The following is a 14082-nucleotide window of genomic DNA, read 5'->3' on the forward strand; positions in this document are numbered from 1 at the left end:
ACAAGGAGACTCATACATCCAGCAATATATGAAGAAATATCCCACATCAGGAAGTGGGAATCCTGGATTCTCTTCCCCAAAGCTGACAGACCCAGCAGTCACCCAGTTAGATGCTCACATCCACTCTAGTGAACAACCATTAAAAGGTCCCATCTGTCTTTGTGCCTTAGTACTGGGTGATCAAGGTGTATCCATCAACAAACCCTGTCACCTCCTGTGTGTCACCTCCTGTCATCCTCTCTATGTGACCAGTGTCTGTGATTATCCACAGGCTGGGCTGTTATTACCCTCACCCAGCCTTCCTGGAAAGAGCCAGTGAAGACAGAACATGACCCAGCAATTCCAGTGCTAGGAATACACCCAAGAAAAAGATGCCTGTGTACAAGCTGCCAAAAAGACACCCAGAGAGGCATTATGCGTAGTAGTCATAGAGCTGAGGCCACTCAAACGCCCTTCAAGGAGTGAGTGCATTTATGTAGCATGTTAGGAAGACATAAAAAAGAATGAAGAATTGACATGTTCTGTCACATGGATGAGCCCTGGAAATACGGCAATCCAATGAAGACAGACACAAGAGGCCACACAGTGTAGTTCTACTTCCCTATGTGAAATATCCAGATCGGGCAAGTGCACAGTACAAGAAGGCGGATTAGTGGTTGCTGGGCTGGACTGGGGACTGGGTTTCTTTGTGGAATTGGACACTATCAACAACAGGTGCACAACTCTGCAAGTAGAGCATCAATCCTAAATGTCCCCTTTAGAAAGGCACAGTGGTGTGTGGGTTATATCTCCATAACTTCAGTTTTTAAAAGAGAATGAAGAAGCTATGAACAAGATACCCCCCCCACCCCCACCCCTCCACCCCGCCTCAATGGCTTGGGAATGTCGTACTGAGAATATCCCTGTCCTTCCGAGAGGCCCCAGGGGTGGGTTTCTTCTGTACTCCTAGCTACAAAAGGCTTCTGTCCTAACCCTTGGGTCACAGCAAAGGAATCTCCTTGGAGGATTTCAACTCATCTCCTTACAGGCCAGCAGTCAGTGCACCTGCCTTTGGGAAGCTGGGTGTCCAACCCAGTAGTCAACATCTTCTTCCTGTACTTGCTCTATCCACAGCCACTCCTGCTTAGGTCTCAACCTCTGAGAAGCATCCTAGAACTGGACCAGGATGTGGGGTCTCTGAGAACATTCAACCTGGATCTTTGCCAGTGGCTGAGGGTCGAGGTCACCAACATGTAGTGAGTTGTGCATACATGACTTGGATCAGAATATTTTTAAATGCAAATTTTAATGAAATACATCTACAATTCACTTTATCCATTTGTAGGTGTTGTAGAATATTATTTTAAGGTGTGTTACTTTTGTTTATGTTGCATTTGTTTAACTCTGTGAAGCTGTGTTACTGTGCCTGTATAAAACACCTGATGTTCTCATAAAGAGCTGAATGGCTAATAACAAGACAAGAGAAAGAATAGGTGGGCCTGGCAGGCAGAAAGAATATATAGAAGGAGAAGGAGCCAGAGAAGGAGGAGACCCAGGGCTGACCACCCAGCTACACAGCAAGCCATGGAGTAAGAAACAAAGAAAGGTATCCAGGAATAATAAAGGAAAAATCCAGAGGCAAAAGATAGATGGGATAATTTAAAGTTAAGGAAAGCTGGCAAGAAACAAGCCACGCTAAGGGCAGGCATTTATAATTAAGAATAAGCCTCTGTGTATGATTTATTTGAGAGCTGGGTAGTGGACCCCCGCAAAGAGACAAAAAGTAAGAAAACAATCAACAGCATGTAGGCATACAATGAAGTACTACAAACTACATCTGCATTGCTAGGCAACCATGACAACCATCTATCTACCTTCAGGACCACTTGACCTCAAATGGAGACTGTATGCATTGGACATTAACCCCTGCATTCTCCACTCTGCCCAGCCCTGGTAACCACCTTCAGTACTTGTGACTCCAATTACTCTCAACACCTCCTATATATGGAGCCAAACTTTTTCATCCATGTTACTGTAAGGACCACAATTCCATCGTATGTGCACACATACATTGGATTTATCCATTTATCCACCTAGGGACACTTAGGTTATTTCCACTTTGGCTACTGTGAATCTCACTGCTATGAATGTGGGTGCATCCATATCCAGTCTCCACTTTCAATTCCTTTGGGCATATGCTCTGAGGCAGAGCTGCCACATCATATGGTAATTTGGGGTTTAGCGCTTTGAGGAACAGCCACACCACTGCACAGGGAAACAGGAATTATCAGGCAGATGGAAGCGTTAGTTGAAGCTGAAAATCTGCATCCTAAGAAACAGGGAGGAGAGGAAGCAAGCAAGAGAGAAACAGACATGGGAAGGAAGAGAAGCCAAGGGTGGGGAAGGTCTGCAGCAGAGAGGCGGCGAGAAGCTAAGTGGTTCCGAGAGAAGACAGTCATCACCCCACCTAGGACTAGCTCAAGGTCATACCTGCCTCCTTCGGCTCCAGAGATGTCCATTAACCTCAAATACTGTAAGAGGGTGTGCAATACTCCTTGTTCTTCACAAACCGGAAAAACCTCATAAATTAGCCAATGGCTGTTGGGTAGCCCCTGATGACACGTGGCTTCTGTCCCTTTCCTTAGCAGCAAAATCTTGCCCCTGCCTTACCTCACAGGCTGTTTGAAGCTTAAAATGGACCGTGAATGTTCATGGTACCATGGATGCTATAGGATGACCATGCATGATCGTTTTCATGTTCTCTACCCAGGCAACAGGCCAGCTGGGTTCATACAAGCCCAACCTACTTTCTCCACTCCCCACTTACCGGATGTTGTTATGGTTGGCCTTGGGCAACTTCTCACAAGCATTCCAGAGAGCCTGGAGTCTCTTGTCTTGCTCCTGAATACTGAGAAATGGACAGGAAAAGTCATTAGTTGAACACAATCTGATATAGCACCGATCACCAGTCTCTGTAACCAGTCACTGTTATGGACACTGGAGTCAATGACTGCAAGTTATTATAATTAAATACACATGGCTGTTATCACTTGCCCTCCTATGCTCTCCTTCAGTCCTGCCCTACACTATTTTAACAAAACTTCATCTGCATGGATCACAGGTTTCAGGTGAACGAATAGAACAGGTTAACAGTGAGGTCACGAGGCCAGACGGTCAGTCGTGGAGCACAGGGCTTTGGGGCTGTTGGGAGAACACAGGCCACCAGCTGGGGGACCTTGACCCTGCCGCACACTTCAACCTGCAGACCATCAGCTCAACAGACATTACTCGCTGCGAATCAAATTCCTCCATATCCGGCATAAACTAAATGTTCAACAAATAACATGAGTAGTACACAGACATAAATAAATCCAACCTTTGAAACTTAACTTCTGTGAGTGGACCATTCCCACTAGCTAAAAGGTTTTCCATTTTATATATAACAATTTACTCTATGAGTTTACTATCAACTATCTCAGAATTAAAAACATTATTTATAGGTCTAAGTTTTTAAAAAAAATTTACACCCAGGCCTACGTGATCAGAAAAGTCTGGTGCCAGAACAATCTTTTCTCCAGAAGATCTAAGGAGTGAAAATCAGCAGAGTGAGTCCCACACCTAAGAGACAGCCATCACCTTTACATGTCTCTGCTGGGTGCCCCTAGGGTCCTCCTACTGACCTTGACCAAGGTGAGACCAATTCTTTTTGCCCCTCATTTCTGCCTTGAGATAGAGGCAAGCAACCTCTGCAAGAACCTTCAGCTAAAAGCTCCATCTATGAGCAGGAAGCAACAGGACAGATTTATGCAATGCCTGGTCAGAATGGGCCTTGATCTGGACCCTGTGAGTAGCCCTTCTGCTCCCTGGCCTGGTGGGAGCTGTGACCTCTGTGAGCAACACCTGCCTCACAGAGCTGGTGTGAACTGTCTGAACAAGCATGTGACCCAAGTGCCACCCCCACCCCACCCCAGCCCTGCTGCTGGTGTATGCCAGGTTCTCAATCCACATGAAATAGTGGCACTGCGGCTGCTGCCACCACTGCTGTCCCTCTGTCCCTTATGAAGGCACTTTCTGTGGCAACGACCCCATGTCCTCTTCCAGTCTTCAACTTTTCTAAAGGTGACAGTGTTGTGCTAACAGCTGGCACTGCTCCCCCTGGCAGAGCAGATGAGGCTGGAATGGGGCCACGGTGCTCTAGCCACACAATCAAAAGTGAACGATGAGAAGGGGACCAGTCTCCTAAAACAATAGTCTTGCAGGAACCAGGCCTAGGAAGGCCGGTGCTCCTGAGCCAGTCAGATCACCCTCTCTGCCTCACCCTGTGAGGAGTCCCGTTAAAACAATGACTTTTTGTTGTTTCTGTCTCTTTGGGCTTTTCTGCCTGCAAAGCCAACCCCTCCTCCTTCATTCACTGCAAGAACTCATTCTGCTCCGTGGAATCAAGTGCTGCTCCATTATAAAGTGGAAAAGGAAAGCTGTTAGGTTTTCAGCCGAATTTGTCTTTTGACAAAGGGCAGAGGATACCTGACCTTTCAAGGAATGTAAGTCAACAGACATGTATTAGAATGAGTCCCTCTGTGCCAGGAACAGCTCTATAGGCTGGGAAGAGACCCTCAGAGGAGTTCCTAACCTGTCAGCTATACCAACCACCCTAGACATTCACACTCTCCCTGGCGCAGAAGCAATAAGGCAGTGGGAAGGAGGCTGCCAGGGAAGGCTTCTCTGAGGCGCTGACATTTAAGGTGGGGCAGAAGGTATCCATGAGACAGAGGTCTCGGAGAACAGCCTACCAGAGGAGTCAGCCAGGGCATCTGTCCTGAGGATGGCCTCTCAGCCTAGGAATCCTGCGTCCTCCTCCAGGGCATCTGTCCTGAGGATGGCCTCTCAGCCTAGGAATCCTGCGTCCTCCAGGGCATCTGTCCTGAGGACGGCCTCTCAGCCTAGGAATCCTGCGTCCTCCTCCAGGGCATCTGTCCTAAGGATGGCTTCCTAGCCTAGGAACCCTGCATCTTCCTCCAGGGCATCTGTCCTCAGGATGGTCACTTAGCCTGGGAACCCGGCATCCTCCTCCTCCAGGGCATCTGTCCTGAGGATGGCCTCCTAGCCTCAGAACCCAGCATCCTCCTCCATCTCGGCACACTCTACCATGGAGGTACTTAATTTACCAGGTTCCCAAAGACGCCTCCTCGGTCCCAGTAAGTCTGCATTAGATTGATCAAAACTCTTGTTTCTAAAAATATATTTTATTGATATTTTCACTATTTCACACACATATACAATACATCTTGGTCACATCTATCTCAACACCGCATCCCACTGCCCTGGGACTCCTCCAGCATGTCCCCCTCCCATTGTCATGGCTTTTCCTTTTTATTAGTCTGCAGTCCACTGAGTTCAGTTAGTTCATCCTGCTGGAATGCTGACTATCTTGCTGGCCCAATCTTATGAGGTCTTGTATAGGGAGCCATAACTGCAGTGAGTCTTAAGTCCAAGGGCCACATCCTACCCAGCGGCCAGTGTTCCACAGTGACCCCTCTCTGTCGCCCAGTTCTCACATCCTTTCTTCTCTTTCTTTATTGTCCCCCAAGTTCTGTGGAGCAGGTTTGGTACAGACGTCAGCCCAGCCCTCAACAGGCACTAATTATCATCCCTTGGGCCAGTTGTGAGTCTCTAAATTAACTGTCACCCACTGCAAAGAGAAGCCCATTTGTCACTATTCATGATCTGGAATCCGGCCTCCCCTCTTTCCTGGCCCACCTGCGTCTTGGAGGTCCTAAGCTTCCTCAGATTTGTCTACATACTGCTGTGGCAGCCTGGAGCATTGCATTCTGAGTCCAGCTGAGTGCCGACCTCCCTGAAACCTAGCCTCTTCACAGGGCCAAGGTTATCGTCTCAGCAGACTGGGGAGCATGGAAACCTAGAGTCCTAGGCAGTCCAATCCAGACCTCTAAGAAGCAGGCTCAGATACTGATGTCTTTTGAAAGAATCTGATGCATACAGACAGAGGGGACCATCTCCATTGGGGAAAGTCATTTCCTTAGAGGATGAAACCCTGCAAGGCAGGCACCACCATCAATCTTCGGCATTAGAAATGCTTATCATCCAGGGGCAGAAACAAGTCCTGGTGTGTCCACGGTTCAGTGTCTGGGAGTCATCAGGACCACTCCTTTCTTCTGTCAGTCACCCATCTTTTCAAATGAATTGGGACCAGAGTGTCTCGCCACACTCTCAGCTGTCCTTCCCTCTCTAGATTCTTATCAAGAGCTCTTCTCTATCCAGTGAAAACATGGGGCAGGTTCCATCAAAGGATGTGCTCTCATTTCTCACTAGAATCTCTGTCTCGTTCTGCAAATAAAATGCAGTGGCCGCAGGCATGAGCTCTAGGACAGGACTCCTTTGTTTCAATTCCTCACTCTTGTGTGTCACCTGGCAAGTAACTTGCTGGCCCAGCCCCACGCCACACCTACGGGTCCTCATTTGCAAAGTGAGGGACACAGCTTAGCCCACTTCAGAAAGTTATGAAAATTAGATGGTTCAAAACTGATTATGAGCTTAGAACAATGGCAAGCCTCTAAAAAGCATTCGACAGATGGTACCATTTATGAATAGTACCATGGAACCCGAGACCTCCCTTCATAGTAAAACATATGGCCCATATGTTCACCATGGTATGACTCTATTCTGCTTTGGAAAACAAACAGCACTAGCAAGTTGACTTGAGACAGCCTTCTCCAGCTTGATACTTTTGAGCATGCCTTTGCCCTGAGGTGAACTGGGTATCTTTGAGCTCCCAGTATCTCAAGGAATGGAAGAATAAAGAGCAATGCACTTCCGAGGTAAAGAGTATGCTAATGATGACCCTGGGTTGACCACTGCACCATGTACCTACACACTGACCCATCACATCACACCCTAAAACCTTGTAAATTATGTTAATTAAAATGCATGATAATTTACTTGAAAGAGATGACGATCATTTGATATAGCCTCTAGTGTTCTTTCTGAGAGGTTAAGCTGGATGCTTTGGATGGTCAAGTCCTATGGCCAGAGATTCTTTCCATCCATAGGTATACCCTTTGCTCCCAGACAGCTCTCAGAAAAGCTTCTCCCACCTTTTCTGTGCTACCTGCATGACCTTTACCCTGGTCTCCACCATCCTGGCTCTGGTGCCAATTCCCCTGCCCCCTTATTCTCTACTTCCTCATGACACGTAGTCATTTGTATTTTAAAATAGTTCTTAAACTACAGACAAAGAGAACGCACACCTTTCTGAAGCTCACACAAACAAGGGAAGAAAGTCAGTAATCATAAAGGCAAGCCACACAGAGGAGCCACAGTCTGTGGCTTGCCTTGCCTGTGGGCTGCCCTGGCTGCCGGCCTGCTGCTCCTGCTGAGGCATGGGTTACATCCACTGCTCACATGGTATACCTTAGTGCTATTAATTCATTGTTGCTAAAACATTTCTGTAACAGATATGGGTAAAGACCTCAAGACTACTCTTGGTTCTTTCTGCTAAAAGAAATCACTGCTATTGTCTAGTTGGGCCTTTCCAGAACCTTCTTCAATGCACACAGGGCCACGTCTAAAATTCTATCTATGGAGAGCTAGGGATTTATCTTTCTTTAAAAAATATATGTGGAGGAAGGAAAGGAAGGGGAAAATGATATAATTGCATTAGAATCTGAAATAATTAAAGAAATAATGTACACACACACACACACACACACACACACACACACACACACCCTCATGCGCCCTCATTAACTTGCCTATTTCATAACAGACCTATCTGCCCTAGTAGCCTGAGTGGCCTTATCAGCTTCTTAATTGCCTCAGAAAAGAAGGCAGTGTCTCTGCCCCTCAATGAACCATTAATAACTTCCCAAATAGAGTTGCACTCAGCATTCATACACATGCCTTTTGGGGAATATGCATCAATAGTCCTTCTTGATGGAAAGTAAGAAGGGCAGTTGTTTGATCCCGGATCACAAGCTTTCACACTTCTGCGAACCCATAAACAATGCAGCATAGCAACTACTTACATGTCATTAGGTCTTACAAGTAATCTATGGATGGCTTAAAGTGCATATGAGGTCCTATGAAAACACTATGCTGGCTGCTTTGGATAAGGAACCCAAGCGTCCAATGGTCCACAGATATCAACAGATGATTATAGTCCCCGTAATCACAACACACAGCATATTCCAATTCAAGGTACTCACTTGGAAGCCTGGATCCATTCATCATAGAGTTCAAAGGTCATAAGAGGCTCTGGCAACTCCCGAAGATAAGACTTCAAAGCCCCTGGGCATAAATATAGTAAGCTGTCACAACAGAGCTGGACAAATGGCATCAACCTGCACTGTCCACATGGACATGACTCCTTGACCAGCACAAGATCAAACAGTGGCTTCCCATGTGAACACTTGCCAGACTTGGAGAGTACCTGGGTTGAAAATTACAACCCCTGCCCCTTATTTTTACATTACCTCACCTTCAGCTGTACTCTCAAGGTAGTCTGCCTTCACTGATCAGAACTATCAGGCCTGAAAGGGCCCTAGGTGGAACATCTGAGGCCATTGTTCCTGACATGGAGTCACACACTGTCCATGTTCACCCCTTTCCCATGAACCCACCTGCAATGGCGTGGGGGTCTGCCGAGTACTCCTGCACATCCACCACACAGCAGTCCAGAGCAGCTTTTAGCTTCTTCAGCTTGGAGGCTGAGGGGGCTACCCGGAAGAGGCCCTGCCAACAGGATGGAAGGGTTAGAGTGTGGCCAGCAACTCAGAGGAACAGGAGAAAAACAGAGAGATGAAAAGTCTGCCCGCTCTTCCCTCTGGACCACCCTCCTCCAGCATCCCAAGCAATGCCATACCCTGATGTTGCAGCTGCCTACTTTCTAGGCATCTCCTCCAGACTCGAGCTGTTCTCAGGGGAGCAGCTTATTGCCTGGCGGCTCACTGCACTGATTTCCTATGTTTATTGGTATCTGAGCCTTGGACTCTCAGGTGTCTGATTCTTTTACACTCCAAGTAAATCTTGGAGAATCTACCTGAGAGCTGCCAGACATGAAGGTCTAATGATAACTGGATAAACATATGTCTGTGGCAATGGTTCTCAACCTTCCTAATGCTGTGACCCTTTAATATAGTTGTGGCAATCCCCAACCATAAAATTTTCATTGCTACTTCATAACTGTAATTTTGTTACTGTTATGAATTGTAATGTAAATCTCTATGTTTTCTGATGGTCTTAGGCAACCCCTGTGGAAGGGTCCTATGACCCCAAGAGGGGTCGCAACCCACAGATTGAGAACCGCTGGTCTACAGGATGTGTGCATATGCACATGCATGTGTGTTCCATTAGGAATGCCATCCTGTCTCCTGCTTGAGGATCAAGATGTGAGCTCTCAGCTGTTCCTGCTGCCATACCTTTGCTCCACCATCATGAACTCTAACCCTCTGAAACCATAAGCCCTAAATTAAATGCTTTCTTTTATGTAAAATGCCTTGGATATGGTGTTTTGTCACAGCACTAAAAAAGTAACTAAGACAGAGACAGAAGTAATACCATAAAAAGAGGACTGAGTGAAGAGGACAGAGTGAGCAGTGGTACTCACGTGGGCAGAAGAGGACAGAGTGAGCAGTGGCACTCACGTGGGCAGAAGAGGACAGAGTGAGCAGTGGCACTCACATGGGCAGAAGAGGACAGAGTGAGCAGTGGCACTCATATGGGCAGAAGAGGACAGAGTGAGCAGTGGTATGCACATGGGCAGTGCGTGTTTTTTGGAATCAGGCTTCATAAGAAAACAAAACCAACGAAGTAGGAAAGGAATAGGAGGCTGCCCTGGGCTGCGAGGAGATATTCTTTTCTAGGCTTAAGGAAAATCTAATCATATTTGTGAGCAAAAGAAAGGAAGTGAGGTAGAGTGGGAAAAAGGCAAAATTGGGGGTGGTGGTCTGTCTAGAGGAAGACTGTCCCAGGAAGGGCAGAGACCAGAGAGCTGGGGACCAGACAGGAAACATCAGAGGCCAGTTCACCAATTGATACTGCCTGGGTTCTTGACAATGCTAACAAATGCTATGGCAGAATTAATTTGCTTCTAAATACCCAAGACAAGGATTAGGAGCAGCAAATGGAGGTGGAGATGAATCAAAGTGGCTAGGGGAAAGTCTCATTGTTCTATCTTTATTAAGTTTTTCTATAATTAAAAGAAATAACCAAGGCTATATAGCAAGTTCCATACCAGCTTGGGTATAGGGTGAGACCTTGACTCAAAAAAGAAAGAAAGGGGGGAGAGGGAAGGAGGGAAGGAGGAAGGAAGGAAGAGAAACTGGAAAAGAGTACAGCCGGGGGGTGGCGCAATAGCATCGGAGGCAGAGGAGGGATCCGTGAGTTCGAGGCAGCCTGGCACAAGTGAGTTCCAGAAAGCGCAAAGCTACACAGAGAAACCCTGTCTTGAAAAAAAAAACAAAACAACAACAAAAAAAAGAAAAGCCCAGTTACCTCCTCCATGAGACTCTTGGGGACCAAGGAGACCCTTCTTCATTTTTCCAATGATGACAACTATGAAAACTGTACCAAAGTTTTAACCATATAAAGACACAAACAAAGCCCCTGTATTTATTGGTATGTATGGTTAATGTATGTATATGTGGGCAGGTGTGCACACAGGGGCACCAGAGGAGGGCATTTTCCCTACTGGTCTCTGTCTTAGTCTCTTGAGAAGGGGGTCTCCACTACACCTGGAACTCACAGGTCTGTGGCTAAGAAGGAGTCTAGTAAACCCCAGAAGTCTGTCTCAGCCCCCAACCATCCCAGCACTAGTTACAAGAGTGTACAGCCACACTCATTTCTCCACACACATGCACAGCAGGTACTTAGGGACCGAGCTGTCTCCCCACCTCCATAATTAGGTGTTCTTTTCCCCTTTTAGATTTTATTTTATCTGGAGTTTTCCATGTTTAAGAGACCACCTACTGCTGTGGATATCCCTCTTTATACATAAACTCTGATTGGCCAGTGGCCAGGCAAGAAGTATAGGTCAGACAAGGAGAAAGGAGAATTCTGGGAAGTGAAAGGCTGGAGGGGAAGAGACCTGCCAGCTGCCACCAGGACAAGCAAGATGTAAGGTTCCGGTAAGCCATGAGCCACGTGGAAACTTACAGATTAATAAAAACGGGTTAATTTAAGACAGAAGAACTAGATAGCTAAAAGCCTGAGCTATTAGGCCAAACAGTTTAAATAATATAAGAGTCTGTGTGTTTATTTTATAAGTGGGCTGCGGGACTGGCGGGATTGGCAGGAGCTGGAGAGAAAATTCTCCAGCTACAACCTACCTTTTGGTGATTAAATTAAAAGATATGTACCCATTGATTAGATTGATTATTTATCAATTGATGACAATTTTCAGTCTTAATCCTTAATATTTTATGTTCACACTTGAGATTGTTTAAACTTTCTCATGGAGGAAAAAATAAATAAATAAATCCAGGCAGCAGCTAGAAGTGCAAAATAGTTTCCTTCTGCTGACCCTTGGGCAATTTCTATTAAGTGGATGGAGTGATACAGCAGGGATGGCTGTACCATGGCAATGCATTTTTCCCCTTTGAGAGGGGTCTCACTCTGCAGCCCTGGCTGGCCTACAGCTCACTGTGTAGACCAGCCTCTGTCTCCCGGGATCTGGAATTAAAGGTATGCACCACCGCACCTGGCTGGCCAGTCTGTAAGTTGTGAGTTATGATCTTTGACCCACTGCTCAATCCATTTTGAGATTTGGTGGATATTACCCTCTAGTTCTTTGGTTTATTGCTGGGCAGCTGGTGCACAATTTCTTCTCTGTAAGATGCTATGGCTTCTTCATAAAGAACTTGAAAATCTTATGTGGAATGTTGTCTTGTAGTTTCTTCTCCTTATAACCCCTCGTTTCAAGTCTTTTGCACAATATACCATTATCTGTTCTCCGCACAGACACTATATGAAACCAGTGTTCAGGAAAGGAATCAAAACCATGGTAACCAACAGTAATGCTGCCTTCTCTCATTGGCTTCTCTAACTCATCAGCAACTCTATCTTGGTCTAAAATGGGACAACCATACTCTTCATCATAGTCATCATATAGCTGCCCTTTCCAAGCTAAATCACCCACATTTATGTACTTCAGTTCTGACCTTGACACAAGTTCTTTGCCTAGTGTGGTTTTTTGTAGCCCTTGGTATAGCAGTGATCAGGATGTTCAGAAGTTTCATTGTTGGACTAGCTGGTTTTGTGTCAAATTGACACAAGCTAGACTCAGAAGAAGGCCTCAGTTGAGGAAATGCCTCCATGAGATCCAGCTGTAAGGCATTTTCTCATTTAGTGATCAATGGTAGAGGGCCCAGACCATTGTGGGAGGTGCTATCCATGGGCTGTTGTGAGCAAGCCAGGGGAAGCAAGCTAGTAAGCAGCTCCCCTCCATGGTCTCAGCATCAGCTCCTGCTTCCAGGGTCTTGCCTTGTTTGAGTTCCTGTCCTGACTTCCTTCAGTGATGAACAGCGATATGGAAGTGTAAGCCAAATAAACCCTTTCCTCCTCAACTTGGTTTTTTGTCATGGTGTTTCATTGCAGCAATAGACACCCTAACTAGGACAAATTGGTACCAGCTTAGTGGGGTATTGCTGTGACCGACCTGACCATGTTTTTGAGAGGATTGTGAAAGGACTTTGGAACTTTGGGCTGGAAAAGTCATTGAGTGTCAAGACCTCAGTGGGATGTTCTGTGGGAACTCGGAAGACAAGAATGTTAAGAGCAGTACAGAAAATGGAGGCCTGGCTTACAAAGTTTCAGAGGGAAGTTTAAAGACTCTATCAGGGCCATTTGTTAGTTTGAATTAAGATCCTGCAGTTCTGGTTAACTGGGGCTGAAGAATGAACTGTGATGAACAAGATACCAGTACTACTGCAGTGAAACCTTAATGGTGCTGGGACAATTGATGCTGGTCAGCTGGAGCCAAGAAATTAGCGATGATTAAGAAGAGACCAGCAGCATCCCTGGTGAAATCTTCTGGGAAGTGTTTCCTGAGAGCACAGAGAAACTCTGTTCCAGAGGCGGCCAAGGTTGTACCTTGGCTAGCAGCTGGACTCAGTAATGTGTAAGCATCACTCAAGAGGTACGGGTTTTGAAGGCATGAAGGGGTCATGGAAATCAGATGAGGCTTGGCACTGTGAGAGGTCAGGAGGCCATTGGTGAAGGTGCAGCCCCAAAGCTTGGCACTGTGAGAGGCCAGGAGAGGCCATTGGTGAAGGTGCAGCCTCAGTGGCAGTTGAAGGCCCAGGACTGAAGGGATCATGCGGAGAAGCTGAGGCTTGGCACCATGAGGAGAGCCTATGAGAGGCTATTGATGAAAATGCAGCAGAGACCCCAGCATTTTGGAGGTGCTGGTACCATAGGGTGACCGCCAAGAACAGCAGCAGTGGAGAGGAGCCAGCTGGAGCCTAGAAGACAAGCTGTGTGTGCTGCAGAGGGTAGAGCTGGAGAAGTGACCCAAGCCCTTTGGAGGAGTCCAGATCATGAGTGGACCCCAACCATTGGACAGTTGGAATTTTGTTTTGCTTTGATTTATGACTGTGCCCCGATTTTTTCCCTTTCAAAGTAACGATGTATTTTACTAGAGCCCATGGTTGAGAGACTTTGAATTTTAAAAGACTTTGGAAAATGACTAAGATTTTAATGTGTTTAAATTTGTAAAGATTGTGAGACTTTTTTTTTTTTTGGTTTTTCAAGACAGGGTTTCTCTTGTAGCTTTGCACTTTCCTGGATCTCGCTCTGTAGACGAGGGTTGCCTCGAACTCACAGAGATCCGCCTGGCTCTGACTCCTGAGTGCTGGGATTAAAGGCGTGCGCCACAGCCACCGCTGCCGCCACCACTGCCACCATTGCCCGGCTAAGATTGTGGGACTTTTAAAGATATTTAAGATCCAGCACTCGGGAGGCAGAGGCAGGCCGATCTCTGTGAGTCGAGGCCAGCCTGGGCTACCAAGTGAGTTCCAGGAAAGGCGCAAAGCTACACAGAGAAACTCTGTCTCGAAAAAAAAAAAAGGATATTTAAGATCTTGGGAGGAA

At 46.5% G+C, this 14082-nt stretch overlaps 1 protein-coding gene and 1 pseudogene across 4 annotated transcripts in view; both read right to left on the reverse strand.

Moving 5' to 3' along the window:
* The window catches only part of Arhgap44 (Rho GTPase activating protein 44), a 174459-nt gene that overhangs the window by 23071 nt on the left and 137306 nt on the right, over positions 1-14082 (reverse strand). For all 4 annotated transcript variants that reach the window (XM_028869347.2, XM_028869345.2, XM_028869344.2 and 1 more), the window contains exons 11-13: positions 8616-8727; positions 8202-8283; positions 2807-2887 (exon numbers count right to left, since the gene is read on the reverse strand). In XM_028869347.2, coding sequence (XP_028725180.1) covers positions 2807-2887; positions 8202-8283; positions 8616-8727 — 275 coding nt within the window. The remainder of the gene's footprint in view (positions 1-2806; positions 2888-8201; positions 8284-8615; positions 8728-14082) is intronic.
* On the reverse strand, positions 11375-12302 carry LOC114693115 (annotated as a pseudogene).

Source organism: Peromyscus leucopus, chromosome 8b (assembly GCF_004664715.2).
Source record: "Peromyscus leucopus breed LL Stock chromosome 8b, UCI_PerLeu_2.1, whole genome shotgun sequence".
In the NCBI taxonomy this organism is placed as follows: domain Eukaryota; kingdom Metazoa; phylum Chordata; class Mammalia; order Rodentia; family Cricetidae; genus Peromyscus; species Peromyscus leucopus.